General features: G+C 41.5%; 1 protein-coding gene across 1 annotated transcript; it reads left to right on the top strand.

The window, feature by feature from the left end:
- Positions 1-1,467: 1,467 nt before the first annotated feature.
- LOC106561705 (nicotinamide phosphoribosyltransferase) lies at positions 1,468-20,015 on the top strand. Its single transcript, XM_014125919.3, has 11 exons — positions 1,468-1,663; positions 8,545-8,701; positions 9,252-9,355; positions 9,562-9,690; positions 14,285-14,443; positions 15,735-15,871; positions 16,205-16,430; positions 17,400-17,519; positions 17,842-17,982; positions 19,180-19,314; positions 19,663-20,015. Exons 1-11 carry the CDS (start codon positions 1,616-1,618, stop codon positions 19,774-19,776), a joined length of 1,470 nt encoding a protein of 489 aa, XP_013981394.1. The 5' UTR covers positions 1,468-1,615; the 3' UTR covers positions 19,777-20,015.
- The last annotated feature ends 3,736 nt before the right edge of the window (positions 20,016-23,751 follow it).

Raw genomic sequence — 23,751 nt, 5'->3', positions numbered from 1 at the left:
GCTATAGGCTACATGTGCACCACCAAGTCAGAACAGTAGTCGAAATTAGGAGCGGAAAAGGGACCTAATTATTAGGGTGAGGCACATGGGCTACCAACAGCTTACTACACAACATACACTTAGTATTACTTTCTTGGCTACAGTATACATATCTCACTGGCATATTACATATGTATGCAGCAGCAGCATACAAGACATTCTGGACTCGCCTTGTTTTGCTTGTGCTGCACGGCGGTCCTTCGTGGGTAAATTTTGTCGTCAAACTTTATCATCAAAGTCTGGCATTCTCAGAATTTATGGTGTTTTCAAGACAACTGAGAACTCTGGGGAAAAAAACATAGTCGAATCATGATGACGTCAGTGATCTTCAGGTTGGAGCTCTAGCAAGAGGCCTGAGTTCCCGACTTGCAATTTCGAGTTGGATGACCGTTCAAAACGTATTTTCCCAGTCGGCGCTAGTTTTCCCAGTTCAGATTTCCCAGCTCTGAGTTTCCAGTTGTTTTGAGCACGGCAGAAGTCATGCTGGATTGACAGCATGGCCAATGTTGAATGTTTATCCTTTTAAACTTGGAAAAGAGACACTTAAAACCCAGACTTGGGACCACACATCCACTCCACTGAATAGCAGGCTAGTGATTGCATTGCAATGCTTGCAGTTAGCCACCTATTGTTGAATTTGTGATTTCTAACTTGTTGTGTCCAATGGCCGATGTGCACTTCATATGACAAGATTTATTTTCCGCTGGCTGCCCCATCACCACAAAAAGCACTGAGCTAGGCTGAAACACCTGCATTTTTGGAGCTGCCTTACTCAAGAAAGCAAAAAAGAGACTAAGTTTGTATGCGGATTTATTAATGCAATTCTTTTTTTTTTTATATTTTATTTTACATTGTTTGCAAACTGATATGTGACACGTAATATCATGCAAAACAGGCAACACTCCCAAATATATCTATATTTAGCTCTGCCCCGCCTGCCCTGAATGACGGGTCGCCACTGTATGTCCTTAGCATTATGTGACAAAAACAAAGGGACACAATAAGTACAATATCTTACATATGGCTCTGAGGCCAGCCTGGATAATAGGCAAGAATCCTTGTTCCGTGTGTCCCCACCATTCCTAAGTACATAGTTTACCTCCATGTATTTGTACCGTGTTGTACCAAAGAGTATCTATTATATTGACAAGATGGTCGACGGACCGCTCTAACAATGGAAATAGATATCTGCAAAGGCGAAAGGAAGGCCGGGAGGAGGGGAAATCAGGTGGGAAATGTTTTGCCAATGAGAGGGCAGATACGCATGTGAACAACGGGTCACAACTCAGTACATTCGAAACCTAGGCGTTATGGAACTTAATATTCGATCAAATAAGCCTCACCTATCAAACTAGAAATCCACTTTTAGTTTGACCAAATTCGACTATCTCTCATTGCCCCCAATACAATAACTCGTCACTTGGTATGCCTAATGTTTATTTTAGCGCGGACAGATTTCAGGCGGAGTCAAGCCTCTCGCTTCGCCTCTTCATCTCTGTTTGTACTTTAGATCCGACAGCGCGTGGCTGAGTGTCCCCGCCCTTCAGCAATCAGATTTTACAATCACGAGGGGAACATGGAGCACGGAGACTTCAATTTCCTGCTGGCTACCGATTCATACAAGGCGAGTGACATTATACACTGGGTTTACGCACTAGTTAGCGACAGTAGTATATCTAGGACTATGTCTCGTGAAATGATGTCTTAAGTGTGTGGTGGTTCTAATTGATTGTAATATATTTGAAGGTATAATGCAAGAACACCCAGCTAAGCCAAATCGTCTATGATAAACATACATTATTTTTTGTTATAACGTTACAATAGCTACAGTATTATATCTGAGTTCTATGGTCGCCTTCTATGGTCACCTGAAGTCGGAATAATATTCTAAGAGCCCATTATATTGAAAGTTAGAATAATGGTATCTCTTCATCAGAAATGAAAATGAAAGTAATTCCTATAGCTTTCTGTTTACAGTGAAACATGAACATTACAAGCTGTAATAAACCATTGAACCCAGCCCAGATCAACATTTTATCTGTGTGTTTAAAAAATATATTCTTTAGTGTTTTTCTTGCCATGTCTTTTAACATAGTGGCCGTAGTACGTTGAATTAATGTCATCAGTGGTGGAAAGTAAAGGTAAAGATACCTTAATAGAAAATGACTCAAGTAAATGTCACCCAGTGAAATACTACTTGAGTAAAATTCTAAAAGCATTTGGTTTTAAATAGACTTAATTATCAAAAGTAAATGTTATTGTTAATATATACTTAAGTATCAAAAGTAAAAGTATAAATCATTTCAAATTCCTTAAATTAAGCAAACCAGACGGCATTTACATTTTCCTTTTTTTTACGGATAGCTGGGGCAGGCACGTAGACATAATTTACAAATGAATCATGTGTTTAGTGAGTCCTCCAGATCAGAGGCAGTAGAGATGACCAGGGATGTTCTCTGTTTAGTGAGTCCTCCAGATCAGAGGCAGTAGGGATGACCAGGGATGTTCTCTGTTTAGTGAGTCCTCCAGATCAGAGGCAGTAGAGATGACCAGGGATAATCTCTGTTTAGTGAGTCCTCCAGATCAGAGGCAGTAGAGATGACCAGGGATGTTCTCTGTTTAGTGAGTCCTCCAGATCAGAGGCAGTAGGGATGACCAGGGATGTTCTCTGTTTAGTGAGTCCTCCAGATCAGAGGCAGTAGGGATGACCAGGGATGTTCTCTGTTTAGTGAGTCCTCCAGATCAGAGGCAGTAGGGATGACCAGGGATGTTCTCTGTTTAGTGAGTCCTCCAGATCAGAGGCAGTAGGGATGACCAGGGATGTTCTCTGTTTAGTGAGTCCTCCAGATCAGAGGCAGTAGAGATGACCAGGGATGTTCTCTGTTTAGTGAGTCCTCCAGATCAGAGGCAGTAAGGATGACCAGGGATGTTCTCTGTTTAGTGAGTCCTCCAGATCAGAGGCAGTAGAGATGACCAGGGATGTTCTCTGTTTAGTGAGTCCTCCAGATCAGAGGCAGTAGGGATGACCAGGGATGTTCTCTGTTTAGTAAGTCCTCCAGATCAGAGGCAGTAGGGATAACCAGGGATGTTCTCTGTTTAGTGAGTCCTCCAGATCAGAGGCAGTAGAGATGACCAGGGATGTTCTCTGTTTAGTGAGTCCTCCAGATCAGAGGCAGTAGGGATGACCAGGGATGTTCTAGATCAGAGGCAGTAGGGATGACCAGGGATGTTCTCTGTTTAGTGAGTCCTCCAGATCAGAGGCAGTAGGGATGACCAGGGATGTTCTCTGTTTAGTGAGTCCTCCAGATCAGAGGCAGTAGGGACGACCAGGGATGTTCTCTGTTTAGTGAGTCCTCCAGATCAGAGGCAGTAGGGACGACCAGGGATGTTCTCTTGATAAGTGTGTGAATTAGACCATTTTCCTGTCCTACTAAGCATTCAAAATGTAACGCATACTTTTGGTTGTCAGGGGAAAATATATGGAGTAAAAAGTACATAATTTCCTTTAGGAAATGTAGTGAAGTAAAAGTAAAAGTTGTCAAAAATATAAATAGTAAAGTACAGATACCCCCCAAAAATACCTAAGTAGTACTTTCAAGTATTTTTTACTTAAGTACTTTACACAACTGTATGCCATATTAAAGTAAAGGATCTGGCTGCCGATGCACCTTGTTACAGTGTATCCTTGTACTAAATCACAGTACTAGCAGGAACCACACCCAGCTACATAGCTTATAGAGATGGTGATACATTGGTATGACCTGATGTTGGCTATAATCGTTATAGTCGATATGCTCAGATAGATTCTTCAATATCCGTTTAGACTTGTTGCCATTTGAGGACAAGGATTTAATCTGCCCTTGGATTTCAAGGCCTGATATGCTGACAGTACTGTCGAGTTGTTCTGTTTTAGAGCTGCCACAGATGTTATAAACTGGGAGTGCCTTAATGAGAAGTTTATTTCCAAAACAATCACTTTTTATTGATGCCCGTCAGATAGAAGTTGGCTTGGCAACAGACTTATTAATATAAACTACTCAAACTGAAACTACTGTGACGACTGAAACAAGCTCTTATACTTTTTAAAGGGATTAAAGGAGAAGTGTCCAGACAGCAAATCAATTCCTCATCCTCGTTGTGTAGTGTTGGGGCCTCTGCAAAAAAAAAACATGAACAAAGGCTCCAAAAACAACCAACGTCATTTTAGAAACGGCAAAGCTCTCAGTGTTAGTGATGCAGACATTTTGTCGTTCCCAACTTTATCCGCAACGTTATATTCCATTTTGTTTAGACACGAGCGATACCTCTCCGTCCATTCTTCTTTTATATTTCTACCAAAATAAAGGAAACACTTGAGTAAATGAAGGATACAAAGTATATTGAAAGTATGGAGTGCTTTCACACAGGAAGCACATTGAAGCTGTTCTGACGGCTTGTTGTGGCCCAACGTGCTATTAAGACACTTTATATAGTTGTTTCCGTTATTTTGGCAGTTACCTGTAGCAGCAGGCTACACTGAGAATGGAACATCTGGATAGGGGAAACGTGTTGGGCAAAAGGGAATATAACATTGCGGATAAAGTTCGGAATTACACAATTTCATGTGTACAACATCTAAAGACCTTGCCGTTTCTAAAAGGACGTATTTGGGTGTTTTGGAGCATGTTTTTCGTGGGGTCCCCACACTACACAACAAGGATGAGGAAGTGATTTGCTGTTTGCGGTAAGTTTCTTAAAAACATTTCAAATCACAAAAAAGGTGTCTGGGCCTTTCTATAACAAAAAAAACATAATTGGATTGTAAAAAAGGAAACTTCTCCTTTAAGAAGTGAACACAATGGTCTCCACAGTTCACCTCATTTAGAATAAATGCTGTTGCTTTTGGAGCTGATGGTCAGAAACAAGTAGCTTTGGACAGAACACCTCTTTGATTACCTTGGCATTATGCTGCATATATTATAAATAGCATGCAGACAGTTTGTTTGGCATACAGGTGTATGATATTAATTATTTTCTCACAGCAGGAAAATAATCCTGCAGCAACAGGAAATGTGAATTATTGTGTGGATTATAGTTAATGGACAATTTAGTAGGGGTTGATACATTTTTAGTTAGGGCAAATCAAGTCTGAATTTTTCAAGTGGAAATTACAAGCCTTTAGAAGCCTTTTTAAACATTGAATATACACTACAAGTTTGCATTTCCAAATTTCCTGCAACAACTGGGTGATCAAATTAAGAGCCTACATCTGTACTATCACAAAGACTTCACCAACAAGAATGGTCATGTTGTCAATAGTTTTTAGTTCCTGTCTTGCATTTGTTTATGCTTTTGTTTTGACAGTACTCAGTCAGGTCCCACAGAGCAGGAGCAGAGTAGGTCAGAGACAGGGTATAACTGGGTGACATTTAGAGTTTAAATTCATCAGGGTGACGAGAAGGGTAGGACAGTTGCTGCCAGTGATACCAAAGGTCACTAGCACAGAGCATGCAGAGGAAGAGTGGGATGGTTATTTAATAAAACAAATATAACATAATCTCGGTCGGTTTATTTAACCAACAGTAAAGTTATTTTTCTCCTGGGCAAAGGAGAAAATTGTATACACCTGCTGGAAACTGCAGGTTTTTGATGACCCCAAGTCCCCAAACAATCAAATCAAATCAAAGTATATTTGTCACGTGTGCCGAATACAACAGGTGTAGACCTTACAGTGAAATGCTTACTTACAGGCTCTAACCAATCGTGTGAAAAAGTATGTGTGTAGGTAAGTAAAGAAATAAAACAACAGTAAAAAGACATTTGAAAATAAGAGTAGCGAGGCTATATACAGACAGCGGTTAGTCAGGCTGATTGAGGTAGTATGTACATGTAGGTATGGTTAATGTGACTATGCATATATGATGAACAGAGAGTAGCAGTAGCGTAAAAGAGGGGTTGGTGGGTGGCGGGACACAATGCAGATAGCCCGGTTAGCCAATGTGTGGGAGCACTGGTTGGTCGGGCCAATTGAGGTAGTATGTACATGAATGTATAGTTAAAGTGACTATGCATATATGATAAACAGAGAGTAGCAGCAGCGTAAAAAGAGGGTGGGGCACACAATGCAAATAGTCCGGGTAATAACCATTTGGTTACCTGGTCAGGAGTCTTATGGCTTGGGGCTAAAAACTGTTGAGAAGCCTTTTTGTCCTAGACTTGGCACTCCGGTACCGCTTGCCATGCGCTAGTAGAGAGAACAGTCTATGACTGGGGTGGCTGGGGTCTTTGACAAGTTTTAGGGCTTTCCCCTGACACTGCCTGGTGTAGAGGTCCTGGATGGCAGGCAGCTTTGCCCCAGTGATGTACTGGGCCGTACGCACTACCCTCTGAAGTGCCTTGCGGTCGGAGGCCGAGCACTTACCGTACCAGGCAGTGATGCAACCGGTCAGGATGCTCTTGATGTTGCAGCTGTAGAACCTTTTGAGGATCTCAGGACCCATGCCAAATCTTTTTAGTTTCCTGAGGGGGAATAGGCTTTGTCGTGCCCTCTTCATGACTGTCTTGGTGTGTTTGGACCATTCTAATTTGTTGTTGATGTGGACACCAAGGAATTTGAAGCTCTCAACCTGCTCCACTACAGCCCCGTCAATGAGAATGTGGACGTGCTCGGTGCTCCTTTTCCTGTAGTCCACAATCATCTCCTTAGTCTTGGTTACGTTGAGGGAGAGGTTGTTATTCTGGCACCACCCGGCCAGGTCTCTGACCTCCTCCCTATAGGCTGTCTCGTCATTGTCGGTGATCAGGCCTACCACTGTTGTGTCGTCATTAAACTTAATGATGGTGTTGGAGTCGTGCCTGGCCATGCAGTCGTAGGTGAACAGGGAGTACAGTAAGGGGAGCAAATATTACTTATCTGCTTCCTGTTTATTATACACCTGTACAGATATCTGCATGTTTTCTTCTGACTGTAGATTTCTACAGAATGTAAAGCAGGTTGGAGGGACACTTAATGTTAAGTGGGTGTGAGACCATGAAGTTTCAGTATTGTCAAATTAGTAAGGGATAAACGCTGACGTTTTGTACATTACCTTGGAAATGATGGATGACGTCCGCCTCGTCCCTTTGCAGAGTACATTTTTCCAAGGTAATGTACAGAACGGAGGTGTTTATCCCGCTTATACCACAGTTATCTAATATTTTTTGTTGTTGTATTTTTCTAAGCTAAATCATACTTTTCATCGATAGAGATGCAACCCAGTCGTTCGTTCGATTTCATTTAACTAGGCAAGTCCGTTAAGAACAAATTCTTATTTACAATGACGGCCTACCCCGGCCAATTGTGTCCTACCCTACGGGACTGTCAATCAGCTCCAGATACAGCCTGGATTGGAACCCGGGACTGCAATGACGCCTCTAGCACTGAGATGCAGTGTCTTAGACCGCTGCGCCACTCGGGAGCCCCATATTTAACCTAGTTGTTCATTTTATATGTTCCCAACGTTCTTATCCCTTGCTTGCTAGCTAGCCAACACAGTCACGACCTCTGCAGCCAGAATAACAGCACTGGAGCTGCATTTGCATTTGTTTAAGCTGTTTTCTATTGACATTCATTTGGATTCATCCATAATAATGAGCGGATGATGCCCAATTTTGCCTGGTATAGTGCCTTCTCGTCAGGACACTCGTCGACACTGTTTATTACGAGGAAATCATATTGCATATCAAACACTAGGCTACAAGCTAGTTAAATAGTTTGTTGATGGCAAAACGTGCCAATATGACAATCGAATTAAAACAATATCAGTCACTGAAAAGAGCTGGTCAAACTAGACATTTCATGTGGGAGGATTTGACAGCATAGCGCCACTTGTGTCATGACTACAGTAGGGACTGGAGAAATTCATGTTCGTCACTCATCACTCAGGTCATCAGATGCTCCAGTCCCTGCAAAAAGAACTAATGAATTGCTAGCTAGCAACTACGTTTTTCATCATTGGACCTGTGTTTACAATGTATCCTATTTCAGTTTGTGTGGTTGTTGGTTCAGCTTTCTGTAACTTTGTAGCAAGTATGGTCTGCATGTGTAGGTGCATATTGCGTCATGATTGCAAGGTGTCCCAATATATTTTCCAACTGTCCTGTTATCTGGTTTTAATGTCCATTCTAGAATGCTTTTCTAGCCAATCAGAAATGAGTATTCAACAACGCTGTGGTATTATTAAGTAATAAGGCCCGAGGGGGTGTGGTATGTGGCCAATATAGCACGGCTAAGGGATAGTTCTTATGCACGACGCAACGTGGAGTGCCTGGATACAGCCCTTGGCCATGGTATATCGGCCATATACCACAAACCCCAGAGGTGCCTTATTGCTATTATAAACTGTTTACCAACGTAATCAGAGCAGTGTTTTGTCATATACGTGGTATACGGTCTGATATACCACGTCTGTCAACCAATCAGTATTCAGTGCTCGAACCACCCAGCTTATAATTGTCATTAAATGTATTTCTATAATCTAATTTCAGGTCACACATTACAAGCAGTACCCTCCCAACACCAGCAAGGTTTACTCCTACTTTGAGTGTCGGGCAAAGAAAACCGAATCCACTAAGATTCAGAAAGTGAAATATGATAAAACTGTATTTTATGGACTTCAGTATATCCTTCATAAGTATCTGAAAGGTAAGACAAATATCATTCTTATTATTACTAAATTGACCATTCGGCTCGAAGGACCATGAAAAAGAGCAGCACCTAGAACGCCACTAGAACGCCATTAGAACGAAACTAGAACGCCATTAGAACGCCACTAGAACGCCACTAGAACACCACTAGAATGCCATTAGAACGAAACTAGAACGCCATTAGAACGCCACTAGAACGCCATTAGAACGTCACTAGAACGTCATTAGAACGTCACTAGAACACCATTAGAACGCCATTAGAACGTCACTAGAACGCCATTAGAACGTCACTAGAATGCCACTAGAACGCCATTAGAACGTCACTAGAACGTCATTAGAACGCCACTAGTACAAACCTAGTACACACCTAGTGCAACACTAGTACACACCAAGTACACACCTAGTACACCACTTTTACAATTTATACTGTCTTATTCTTAACTTTAAAAACATTTGGTCCCAGCTTCCTCTCACAATTACACGTTTTCCATCTTTCCCACATCCTTCATGTGTCGACCGCCTGTATCTGTCATCTCTCACCTTCCCAGGGAAAGTGGTGACTCCACAGAAGATCACAGAAGCAAAGGAAGTTTACCGTGAACACTTTCAGGATGATGTGTTCAACGAAAAGGGCTGGGAGTACATACTGGAGGTACAAGGGCAGCAGAGGGTTTTTTGTGTGTATTGCATGCTAAAGGAGCTACATGTAATATTTTTGTTAATAGTTTAGATTTAAAAACATTTTTTAAATGAAGGACTCTGCTTATAAATGTTCATACTCTATCATAACCCAAAACCATCTAATGTTCTGCGGTCTAATCATGCTACAGTACGGATCCCTGAGTTTTTGTGTTTCAGAAGTATGACGGCCATCTGCCCATTGAAATCAAGGCTGTTCCTGAGGGTAGTGTGATCCCCAGGGGTAATGTCCTCTTCACCGTGGAGAGTACTGACCCAGAATGCTACTGGCTCACCAACTGGGTAGAGGTTAGTTAGAAATGTTTGATTGTTTATTTCACTTTTGTTTATTATCTATTTCACTTGCTTTGGCAACGTTAACATATGTTTCCCATGCCGTTAAAGCCCTTTGAATTGAATTTCATTTTATATGGCTTCTTAGCCTGGTCCCAGATCTGTCTTTGCTGTCTTGCCAACTCCTCATGCGACAGTGACCATAGGAGTTGGCAAGAGGGCACAAACAGATCTGGGATTAGGCCTCTAATCGGTGCCCAACCCCCTTTTTCACTATGACATTACCATAGCATCTTTGAGACATGCTTCAGCACTATTTTTATATCTGACACATGTCCTTAGGAAACAACTTCATTTGGACAGATGCTTAGTGCATTGTTGTGTATTTATATCTTGCTCGTGGTAGAAAGTGTCAGGGCAGAGGCTCCTTAATAAATATCAACAATAAGATGCAAGGTTTACAAAAGAGCCTGGGGCCATACTTCAAACATAAGCACGCATTTAAAGTATCCACCTATTAAAATAGATGATTTACTTGCATGTAACCTCACTAAGTGACAGTGATTACATCCTAGCACAACTTCTGCTTCAGCCTATCAATGATATTAGATTTTAAATCCACCAACCAATGGCATTTCTTAAAATATTTTTAACCTACAAATTCAAGGTTTAGCATTGGTCTGTAACAAAATGTTTTGTGGCAATATTGCACTGATGCATCCTTTACTAGGCTACTTGAAGCAGGAAGCACCAGTGACTAGATCAATAAAAAAAAGTGGTCAGAGGAAGCAGATGCTAAGCTACAGGACTGTTTTGCTAGCACAGACTGGAATATGTTCCGGGATTCCTCCGATGGCATTGAGGAGTACACCACAACAGTCATAGGCTTCATCAATAAGTGCATCGATGACGTCGTCCCCACAGTGACCGCACGTACATACCCCAACCAGAAGCCATGGATAACAGGCATCATCCGCACTGAGCTAAAGGCTAGAGCTGCCGCTTTCAAGGAGCGGGACTCTAACCCAGAAGTTTATAAGAAATCCCGCTATGCCCTCCGACGAACCATCAAACAGGCAAAGCGTCAATACAGGACTAAGATTGAATCCTACTACACCGGCTCTGACGCTCGTCAGATGTGGCAGGGCTTGCAAATCATTACAGACTACAAAGGGAAGCACAGCCGAGAGCTGCCCAGTGACACGAGCCTACCAGACAAGCAAAACTACTTCTATGCTCGCTTCAAGGCGAATAACACTGAAACATGCATGAGAGCACCAGCTGTTCCGGAAGACTGTGTGATCACGCTCTCCGCAGCCGATGTGAGTAAGACCTTTAAACCGGTCAACATTCACAAGGTCTACCGACCCCCATTTCCAATCCCCCATATATTTTTGGGGTAAATATATGTACCCATATACATACATACATACTTACACTCCGGGATGCTGGCCTTCTATGCAGAGTTACAAAGAAAAAGCCATATCTCAGACTGGCCAATAAAAATAAAAGATTAAGATGGGCAAAAGAACACAGACACTAGACAGAGGAACTCTGCATAGAAGGCCAGCATCCCAGAGTCGCCTCTTCACTGTTGACGTTGAGACTGGTGTTTTGCGGGTACTATTTAATAAAGCTGCTAGTTGAGGACTTGTGAGGCGTCTGTTTCTCAAACTAGACACTCTAATTTACTTGTCCTCTTGCTCGGTTGTGCACTGGGGCCAGAACAAGACTAGACTGACGAGTTTCAGAAGAAAGGTCTTGTTTCTGGACATTTTGAGCCTGTAATCGAACCCACAAATGCTGATGCTCCAGATACTCAACTAGTCTAAAGAAGGCCAGATTTATTGCTTCTTTAATCAGCACCACAATTTTCAGCTGTGCTAACATAATTGCAAAAGGGTTTTCTAATGATCAATTAGCCTTTTAAAATGATACACTTGGATTAGCTAATTGGAACACAGGAGTGATGGTTGCTGATAATGGGCCTCTGTACGCCTATGTAGATATTCCATTGAAAATCAGCCGTTTCCAGCTACAATAGTCATTTACAACATTAACAATGTCTACACTGTATTTCTGATCAATGTGATGTTATTTTAAAGGCCAAAAATGTGCTTTTCTTTCAAAAACAAGGACATTTCTAAGTGACCCCAAACTTTTGAACGGTAGTGTACATACCCATTTATACATATACACACTTTTTTGTTGTTGAATTTTTTTAAATTATTCCCTGCAAACCCTACCACCCCACCCCCAATTGGTGTAAACTAATAAACAATTACACTTAGGCTTCTACCTTCAGTTTATACATATTATACACATTTTACAGACACAATCTATTTTACAATAGTTATATTTTGTTTGTTTTTATTCCTTCATCTATTTCTGATATCCATCCAGTTTTATTTCTATTTGTAACTGTGCTATTTCACAACATTTCTGAACCTATATACATTTTACAGACCTCGTATGTTTTACATTGGTTATATTGTTGTTATTAGTCCCACCCTTCAGCTCCATTCAACCACTGCCATCTAACTCTTACCACCCTCCATTTTGGATTTCTAGCAGCCATATATTTTTCAACTGTGCTGTGATGCTTTGCAAAAGTACTGAACCTTTCTATTCTCATAGCTTCTACAGATTGTAAATTAAAGATAAAATAATTATTATATTATTGATTGATTGACTATGACTTTTGAAATCACCCAGTATTGCTATCTGCAGTGTTAGTTCTAGGTAAATGTTGCAATTCTTCAGCCATTCCTGGACCTGTGACCAAAAATGAGCTACATATGGACAGTACCAAAATAAATTATGTACTGATTCTGCCTCCTCACAGCAAAAGTTTGTATCCCCAATATATATTACATTCTATTGGTTGCAAGAATTTTGTATAATAATTGAAATTGAAAAAGGTTAAGTTTTGAATCCGGCGTTGTTTTGCGTATCAATTCATAAACCATGTGCCATGGAATCGGTTCATCGAAAATCTTTTCCCAACTATTTTGCAATTTATATGGCACAGCTGTCAATTTTTTGGTCCTTAAATTAAATTGGTATATGTTTTTATTTATCACAATATTCTTTAACCGTTTATGGTCTTTAATGCAGGGCCAACTGACAAGTTCCTTGCTTTTTCCCCCTTTCTACTTGCCTTTTCTGTTATTATGGTAATGCTGCAATTAGTTGGTTGTAATTTTGGGTAGAGCAGACATTTCCATATGTCTGTGTTAGCTGCATGTGGGACATAACTCCACCAGTCCTATTTATGATATAATTTACAAAAATGATGCCTTTTTTAAAATTTATTGAAAAATATGTTTTTTTTAATCAGTTAGTATAGTTGAGTTTAGCCACAATATTTGTTGTATTATTTGTTCTGTCTTTTCAGATGGATTAAACTGAAATTGCAACCAACATTCTAAGGCTTGTTAAAAAATAATGATATTTTGGAGATGATTTCATTTTCAAATAACCGAAAGTGAGCAGTTGTAATCTGAATAAAGGGAAAAAGGTCATTCTTGAACATGTGGTGAGACATTCTTACTAATTTACTAGAGAACCATTTCGGATTTAAGTATAACTTTTGAATGACTGATGCCTTTAGTGAGAGGTCTAATGCTTTAATATTTAATAATTTCTGCCCTCCGAATTCAAATTCGTTATATATAGTGTTTTTTAACCGTGATTTCGAGCCCACCTCGCATCAAACTTTTTTGTTGAAGAAAAAACTGTTCAATGCCGGTCCTTGATGCGCGATTCAAAACGCATGTGACAAAGTGGATTATTATAATAATGCAGGCAATAGCAGTGTGTTTGTGTACAAGGATGAAATTCAATTCCTTTTTCATTTTCAAGCTGTTGGCTGTAGGCTACATCCCTTTCCAACACACACATTTCTACATTTCAGTTCGGGGGGGGGCTCATCTGAGATTCGAACCCTTGCCACAATCTGCGACAATTACATGGACTATGCACTTCACACAGAGAGCAATTTGACCAGTCAGTCAAATACACGTGATAGCCTAGTTGCTTTGATGATCAGAACGTGCTGTTGGATTGAGGTATGTTAAGGACACGTCCAACTACGTCTACGATTTTAATTGGCTGCAGAAGTTGTGCCAGGATGTAATCACTGCCACCTGGTGAGGTTAGCAAAGGGCTAATCTGTGCCATTTTATCTGATAGGACCAGCTACAATTTCAATTTATGTCACATGCAAGTAAATCAACAATTTCATTTAGTTGATATGGATTTTGTGCGTGTGAACTTGTTTAATTTTAAATTCTTGCTTATGTTCGCAAGTATGGTCCACCTGTAAGTGTTTGATTTGTATTTATCTCTACATGTTGTATAGTAGGTAGCGCTGATTCATGTCCATGATGTACTAAAGAGACTACTTTCCCCAGCATCACCAACTCTTTCCTCTCTTCCTCTCTCAGACCATACTGGTACAGATCTGGTAGCCCATCACAGAAGCCACTAACCTCATCTCTTCTTCTCCTTCTCGACCAGACCGTTTACACCACTAACCTCCTCTCTTCTTCTCATTCTCGACCAGACCGTTTACACCACTAACCTCCTCTCTTCTTTTTCCTAACAGACAATCCTGGTGCAGATCTGGTACCCCATCACAGTAGCTACTAACTCCAGAGAGCAGAAGAAGATCCTAGCCAGGTATCTACTGGAGACATCAGGGAACCTGGACAAACTGGAGTATAAGTTACATGACTTTGGCTACAGGGGAGTCTCATCTCAAGAGGTACTTACTGTAATGGATGATAATTATGATAATAGTGTTAGATTCATCATACTGTGCATACAACATACATGGATAGCATAATGCAGCAGGTCAACCTGGGGTCAAACAAAGGCCCTTTCCCAAACCTTTCCTCAGCTGTTCCATGTATTTGATCTATTCATCAAGCTCTTGACTAGGTAAGGCAGGTGGGCTAATTCAGGGCTAAAACTAAATTGTAAAATGTCTCGGGGTCCCAAAGTAAAAGTTTGAGAAACACTACTCTACGCCAAGGTTTCCCAAACTTAGTCCTGGGCTTTGATTATTTGAATCAGCTGTGTAGTGTTAGGACAAAAAAAAAATGAAAAAAAAAAGTTCACCCAAGGGGGGCCCCAGAACCAAGTTTGGGAAACCTTCCTCTTCTCAACAACACTTTGGGTGCGTTCATAAATACCCTCTCGCTATATACTCCCATTTCAGAGCGCAGAATTTTATTTTATCTTAAATATAACCTTTATTTAACTAGGCAAGTCAATTAAGAACAAATTCTTATTTACAATGACGGCCTACTGGGGAACAATGGGTTAATTGCCTTGTTCAGGGGCAGAACGGCAGATTTTTACAACAGATTGTCAGCTCGGGGATTCGATCCAGCAACCTTTCGGTTACTGGCCCAACGCTCTAACCACTAGGCTACCTGCCACCCCAAAATAACGGATTCATTTTTGAACGCGCAACACCCATTGAATATGACCGGTGTTATAAGTCAAAAACGTTATTAAATGTTGCCAGCAGCACAGTTACAGTCACTGACGCACTAGACAACATGAAAACAGCCTAACCAGCTCTGCTAGGGAGAGTAAAATGGTCAGAGTGAGGTTCTCTCATTTGTGTCTGGAAGTAGCTAGAAAGCTAGCCAACGTTAGCCAGTTAGCTTGGGTGCTTGACAGCCGTTGTGAGGTCAGAACGCTCGGATCAGCCCTACTCCTCGACCAGAGCATCCAGTGTGCACTCTGAACGCTCCGAGAGCTAAACACTCTGAATTTACTAATGGACAATCTGACAACACTCTGAATTTACTAATGGACAATCTGACAACACTCTGAATTTACTAATAGACAATCTGACAACACTCTGAGTTTACGAACGCCCAGAGCGCATTCTGAGCACACTCTGGCACTCCATAGTGAATTTACGAACACACCCTTTGTAATCAAAAAACCTGTTCAGTTTCTCATCTTCTATACATACACCACTAGTACACAGCCGTACTATTTAGTTGTTCCTGTCACGTAATGTTTTTGTCTGGTTTCAGACTGCTGGCATCGGAGCATCTGCCCACCTGGTGAACTTTAAAGGCACAGACACGGTGGCTGGTATCTGTGTCATTAAGAAGTACTACGGCACCAAAGACCCTGTGCCAGGCTTCTCTGTGCCAGCTGCAGAGCACAGGTAACAGAGAGACACAGGTAGACACAGCGGGTAGAGCACAGTTAGCACAGATTAGAGCTAAAGCAAGCAATCACACTGTAGAAATTGACTGATTTTTGTATGTACATGGCCGTCAACAAGTCAGTTGAACTTTTTTAATTCATTCCAGAGAACTCATCTACTCTCACTATGATTTTCAAAGCATGCTATCTAGCTCCCTCTTCTGGGTTTTGTATTGTACTACTGTTCCTCTGTGTTTCTCAAACCCATTTAAGTCACGCTTTGGTTTAAGTGATTTCTTGCTCTACCAAATATACTGTATTGCTTACCAACGGATAAATATATTATTACCAGCACCATCACCGCCTGGGGTAAGGACCACGAGAGAGATGCCTTCGAGCACATTGTGAGGCAGTTCCCCAACGTGCCCGTGTCCATCGTCAGCGACAGCTATGATATCTACAACGCCTGTGAGAAGATATGGGGAGAGGACCTCAGGAGCCTCATCGAGTCCCGCAGCGCCGACGCACCCTTGGTCATCAGGCCAGACTCAGGAGACCCATTAGATACTGTCCTCAAGGTAAAGAAGGATAGATAAATCATCACCTAGCGTTAGTAGTTTATTGGTGGTGGAAACACATTGATGAACCATCGGTCCTGATTCTGTTTAGTTCTCTTTTTGTCCTCGTTTTTTCCCCCTGGTTCTAATGGAGAAAGGGGATGAGTCTCACTGGCAGTATCACTGGCAGTCTCACTGGTAGTATCACTGGTAGTATCACTGGTAGTATCACTGGTAGTATCACTGGCAGTATCACTGGTAGTATCACTGGCAGTCTCACTGGTAGTATCACTGGTAGTATCACTGGTAGTATCACTGGCAGTATCACTGGTAGTATCACTGGTAGTATCACTGGCAGTATCACTGGTAGTACCACTGGCAGTATCACTGGTAGTCTCACTGGTAGTATCACTGGTAGTATCACTGGCAGTATCACTGGTAGTATCACTGGTAGTATCACTGGTAGTATCACTGGTAGTATCACTGGTAGTATCACTGGCAGTATCACTGGTAGTATCACTGGCAGTCTCACTGGTAGTATCACTGGTAGTATCACTGGTAGTATCACTGGCAGTATCACTGGTAGTATCACTGGTAGTATCACTGGCAGTATCACTGGTAGTACCACTGGCAGTATCACTGGTAGTCTCACTGGTAGTATCACTGGTAGTATCACTGGCAGTATCACTGGTAGTATCACTGGTAGTATCACTGGCAGTATCACTGGTAGTATCACTGGTAGTATCACTGGTAGTATCACTGGCAGTATCACTGGTAGTATCACTGGTAGTACCACTGGCAGTATCACTGGCAGTATCACTGGCAGTATCACTGGCAGTATCACTGGTAGTATCACTGGTAGTATCACTGGCACTGTGTAGGAACATTATGATGTTAGTCTTCTGACTACAGTTCATTATAAATACATTCATATCATTAAAGAGATAGTAGAACTATGAACATGTCTCCCACCATCTTGCTGATTCCAAGGTGTTGGAGATTTTAGGGAGGAAGTTCTGCACCACAGAGAACAGCAAAGGTTACAAGGTGCTACCCCCTTACATCCGAGTCATCCAGGGGGATGGTGTGGACATCAACACTCTGCAGGAGGTATGTTCACTGTACTCACCCGCCTACCTGAGCCTCCTACCTTCTTAACCTCTTACCCAGTGGTGTCCAATCTGATCTGTTGTTCTAAGGTTTTATTGTAACCAGACAGCCACACACTTGATTCAACTAATCAAAGTCTTGACTGGAGACTAGGATTAGTTGAATCCGTTGTGTGACTTACTTGTTGGAAGCTTTGAACCACTCCAGGCTTTTCCGGGTAAGATTGAAATGGAATCCACTGCTTTTAAATGAATAGCATTAGTAGGGCTTGGTTCAGTAAAATAACCTTGAACTCACCCCTCGGGTGTTCTGTCGTTTTCAGATCGTGGCGGGGATGAAGAAACACAGGTGGAGTATAGAGAATGTGGGCTTTGGGTCGGGCGGTGCACTACTCCAAAAACTGACCCGGGACCTGCTCAGCTGCTGCTTCAAGTGTAGCTTTGTGGTGACCAACGGACTGGGGGTGAGTCAGTGAACGTCCGTCCAGTCATTTTCATGAGAGGACATTGTTGTGAATTCATGTCTCTTTCTCAATTCATCTGTTCTCAATTCCTTGTGTCCTCTCTCCTTGCTTCCTTCCGAAAAAGCATTGGAGGAGAGGATCCAGGGTCCCTCCCCTCGGTCCTTCTCATCCAATACTTTTCGAGGAGGCTAGGAGAGAGGAGGAGAGGAAAGATGAATTGGGGAAAGAGCCCAAGTCTTTGTTAATACTTTATATAAAGCTGCTCTAATCCCTGTGTAATAACACTGTAATTCATTACTATTGTAGTGGGCAATATTTGATATGTAAGCATGTTATATATACGTCAGTCACATGGCGATCCGTAATAAACACTAAGCAATTAGACTATCAACATGGACGATCTGACTCCATAAGATAGATGGCAACGTGCAAGAACACTAGCGTTAAATCATGTATTATACATTTAGCTGACTAAGTTCAATGAATGGTCATAAGAATGGAATTCTAAATACAAGTGTATTTAATTACTTTGTAAAATGAAGGATAACATTGTACAAGGCGTGAGCTTAAGTTACAAAGCATTAACAAGCATTACATTATTCTAAACATGGTCAGAGTGGGAGAGAGATGAAGAAACCCTGGTTTGTGAGAGACAGACAGACAGACAGACAGACAGACAGACAGACAGACAGACAGACAGACAGACAGACAGACAGACAGACAGACAGACAGACAGACAGACAGACAGACAGACAGACAGACAGACAGAGTGTACTGTAGGTATATATTCACCAGTGCAGGTCAGAAACACTTAAGAGAAAGAGACAATGAATCTTAAGACTCTTTGTAACATCTGAGTTGTTTGGATTCATAATCTGTTGTTGACCAATTGTATTACTGTAAAGTTAACCTTCGATCAGATATCAGACCTACATGATGTAATCACAACAGATCAGATGGCTCAGATGACCGTGGCAGCAATAACGTAGCAGGCGTAAAAGAAAGCCACAGAAAACTTAATACTGGGAGATTTCTAAACTTTTAAAACCATGACTAGAGAGAAGAAGAAAAATCTGAATGGTAGATCTCGGCTTGCATTTTGACTCTGGACTCAGAAAGTGATCTGGACTGAGAAAGTGATCTGGACTCAGAAAGTGATCTGGTGACTACTGTTGTATTATGCTCTTTTGATTACAGCTGAATGTGTTCAAGGACCCTGTTGCTGACCCTAATAAAAGATCAAAGAAAGGTCGTCTGTCGCTCCACAGAACACCAACAGGAGACTTTGTGACACTGGAAGAAGGGAAGGGGGCCCTGGAGGAATACGGTCCAGTAAGTAATTTAAACAAGTGGTCGTCCTAAAGCCATAGATATGTCTTTTCATTACTCTCTGAGGCTTGAACAGAAATAAATATTGGGACTAATATAGAGTGGTTTAAAAGTCATATTGGGGCGGCAGGTAGCCTAGTGGTTAGAGCGTTGGGCCAGTAACCGAAAGGTTGTGGGATCAAATCCCTGAGCTGACAATCTAAAAATCTGTTGTTCTTCCCCCTGAACAAGGCAGTTAACCCACTGTTCCCTAGTAGGCTGTCATTGAAAATAAGAATTTGTTCTTAACTGATTTGCCCAGTTAAATAAAAAAAAATGTTGTCATGTTTTCTCCCGCTCTTCTTTCCCCAGGATCTGCTTCAAACCGTTTTCAGAAATGGAGTGATACTGAAGACGTATACATTTGATGAGGTCAGAGACAACGCTAAGATCAGGGACTGTGATCTGGAAGAGTCTGTAGATTGAGGCCTGTACATGTTCCAACATACTACGCAGAAAGGACTGGATCCCTTCTACCTCCCTGTACAGCACTGACCACCAAGGATGAGAATAAACAACACTCAACATCTTCCTGAGAAAAAGAGAGAGAGAGAGAGAGAGAGACTTAATTAGCACAATGATAAAAATATATAAACTAAGAAACTATGTATCATGTACATGTATGACTGAGAAATGATATAAAAATCACCTTTTATTGAGATGAATTCAACTTGAATCTTTTGATTTTATCTTTTGTTTTTATTTTTCTGAAAGCCCATTTTATATCGTCTCTGTCTCTGGTTTGAAGCAGTGGAAGGCAGGCTTCCCTTCTGTGTTCACGAGCCATATGTCCAGGATATTCTCACATTCTCAAAAATTATTTGTAAGAACTAAACAACCGTTTCCCTCCAGTTCATTGAAGATGGACAAATAATCCAGAAAAACATCAGGCAGATTCATTTCAAATGTTATGGATAAACAACAAAATGACTTTTCCATCTAGATTTAAATGAGCCAGTTTAAAAAGGGATAGTGTGTGTCTTCAAAGGTAACAGGCCACACAGTCTTCAAAGTAACTAACGGTCTGTGAGGACTGCCGCTCACTCTTCAAGTATAAAGTTAGGTTACTTCAACATATTAGCAGTGGCAGGTAGCGTCTTCGTTTCGGTCTAGCAGCAGCTGGAAGGGTAATGATGCCCCAACTTCGAGTAGATTTTGCGCTTGTTAAAGAACCGATTGTCTTCATCAAATTCTTGGAATCTTTAGAATATTTTATTTGTTATTATCGATCATATTGACTGAATAGCAAACTGAGTTTTTCACGTTTTATCATCTGAATTTATGTTTAACCGCGGCTTTCGCTTTTGGGAGCTGTAGTGGCTAACGTTACTGTGGAAGAAATATTGTGTCCATTTCTTGCGGGGAGAAAACAAGAGAAACTTTGATTGAAGGTTATATACCTGAAGGGATAAAGCTATCTGTATGTTATAGTAATATCCCTGACAGAGGGTAGCTAGTAACCTATCTGTATGTTATAGTAATATCCCTGACAGAGGGTAGCTAGTAACGTATCTGTATGTTATAGTAATATCCCTGACAGAGGGTAGCTAGTAACCTATCTGTATGTTATAGTAATATCCCTGACAGAGGGTAGCTAGTAACCTATCTGTATGTTATAGTAATATCCCTGACAGAGGGTAGCTAGTAACCTATCTGTATGTTATAGTAATATCCCTGACAGAGGGTAGCTAGTAACCTATCTGTATGTTATAGTAATATCCCTGACAGAGGGTAGCTAGTAGCCTATCTGTATGTTATAGTAATATCCCTGACAGAGGGTAGCTAGTAACCTATCTGTATGTTATAGTAATATCCCTGACAGAGGGTAGCTAGTAACCTATCTGTATGTTATAGTAATATCTGTTACAGAGGGTAGCTAGTAACCTATCTGTATGTTATAGTAATATCCCTGACAGAGGGTAGCTAGTAACCTATCTGTATGTTATAGTAATATCCCTGACAGAGGGTAGCTAGTAACCTATCTGTATGTTATAGTAATATCCCTGACAGAGGGTAGCTAGTAACCTATCTGTATGTTATAGTAATATCCCTGACAGAGGGTAGCTAGTAACCTATCTGTATGTTATAGTAATATCCCTGACAGAGGGTAGCTAGTAACCTATCTGTATGTTATAGTAATATCTGTTACAGAGGGTAGCTAGTAACCTATCTGTATGTTATAGTAATATCTGTTACAGAGGGTAGCTAGTAACCTATCTGTATGTTATAGTAATATCTGTTACAGAGGGTAGCTAGGAACCTATCTGTATAGTCTAGTAATATCTGTTACAGAGAGTAGCTAGTAACCTATCTGTATGTTATAGTAATATCCCTGACAGAGGGTAGCTAGTAACCTATCTGTATGTTATAGTAATATCTGTTACAGAGGGTAGCTAGGAACCTATCTGTATAGTCTAGTAATATCTGTTACAGAGAGTAGCTAGTAACCTATCTGTATGTTATAGTAATATCCCTGACAGAGGGTAGCTAGTAACCTATCTGTATGTTATAGTAATATCCCTGACAGAGGGTAGCTAGTAACCTATCTGTATGTTATAGTAATATCTGTTACAGAGGGTAGCTAGTAGCCTATCTGTATAGTCTAGTAATATCTGTTACAGAGGGTAGCTAGTAGCCTATCTGTATGTTATAGTAATATCTGTTACAGAGGGTAGCTAGTAACCTATCTGTATAGTCTAGTAATATCTGTTACAGAGGGTAGCTAGTAACCTATCTGTATGTTATAGTAATATCACTGATTGAGGGTAGCTAGTAGCCTATCTGTATGTTATAGTAATATCCCTGACAGAGGGTAGCTAGTAGCCTATCTGTATAGTCTAGTAATATCCCTGACAGAGGGTAGCTAGTAACCTATCTGTATGTTATATTAATATCACTGACAGAGGGTAGCTAGTAACCTATCTGTATGTTATAGTAATATCTGTTACAGAGGGTAGCTAGTAACCTATCTGTATGTTATAGTAATATCTCTTACAGAGGGTAGCTAGTAACCTATCTGTATGTTATAGTAATATCCCTGACAGAGGGTAGCTAGTAGCCTATCTGTATGTTATAGTAATATCTCTTACAGAGGGTAGCTAGTAACCTATCTGTATGTTATAGTAATATCCCTGACAGAGGGTAGCTAGTAACCTATCTGTATGTTATAGTAATATCACTGACAGAGGGGGTTGTACCGTATGGGGACTGTACCGTATGGGGACTGTACTGTACTGTATGGGGACTGTACTGTACTGTATGGGGACTGTACCGTATAGGGACTGTACTGTACCGTATGGGGACCGTACCGTATGGGGACTGTACTGGATGGGGACTGTACCGTATGGGGACTGTACTGTATGGGGACTGTACTGTACTGTATGGGGACTGTACTGTACTGTATGGGGACTGTACTGTACCGTATGGGGACTGTACTGTATGGGGACTGTACCGTACCGTATGGGGACTGTACTGTACTGTATGGGGACTGTACTGTACTGTATGGGGACTGTACCGTATCGGGACTGTACCGTATGGGGACCGTACCGTATGGGGACCGTACCGTACTGTATGGGGACTGTACCGTATGGGGACTGTACCGTACTGTATGGGGACCGTACCGTATGGGGACTGTACTGTACTGTACCGTATGGGGACCGTACCGTATGGGGACTGTACTGTACTGTATGGGGACTGTACCGTACTGTATAGGGACTGTACCGTATGGGGACTGTACCGTACTGTATGGGGACTGTACCGTATGGGGACTGTACCGTATGGGGACCGTACCGTATGGGGACTGTACTGTACTGTATGGGGACTGTACCGTATGGGGACTGTACCGTACTGTATGGGGACTGTACCGTACTGTATGGGGACTGTACCGTACTGTATGGGGACTGTACTGTATGGGGACCGTACCGTATGGGGACCGTACCGTATGGGGACTGTACCGTATGGGGACGGTACCGTATGGGGACTGTACTGTACTGTACTGTATGGGGACTGTACCGTATAGGGACTGTACTGTACCGTATGGGGACTGTACTGTACTGTATGGGGACTTTACTGTTCTGTATGGGGACTGTACCGTATAGGGACTGTACTGTACCGTATGGGGACCGTACCGTATGGGGACTGCTGGTCTATGTGAGTTACATGAACACACCACTCTGGGATGAAATAATACCATCACGCTAATACATTTACATTGTGGTCATTTAGCAGACACTCTTATCCAGAGAGACTTATAGTCAGTGCATTTTACTACGGTAGGTAAGTCAACCACACTAGATAGTACTAGTCATTGTGTGCATATAGTTGTCACACTGGTAATACCTATTGGAATCAGGCTACTGCATGGTCTGCTGATGGCAAAGCTTCTGAGTATTTATTCATTAA

Source organism: Salmo salar, chromosome 10 (assembly GCF_965601325.2).
Source record: "Salmo salar chromosome 10, fSalSal1, whole genome shotgun sequence".
Classification (NCBI taxonomy): domain Eukaryota; kingdom Metazoa; phylum Chordata; class Actinopteri; order Salmoniformes; family Salmonidae; genus Salmo; species Salmo salar.
The sequence above is the reverse complement of the archived record's forward strand: the minus strand, read 5'-3'. Positions and strand labels throughout refer to the sequence as shown.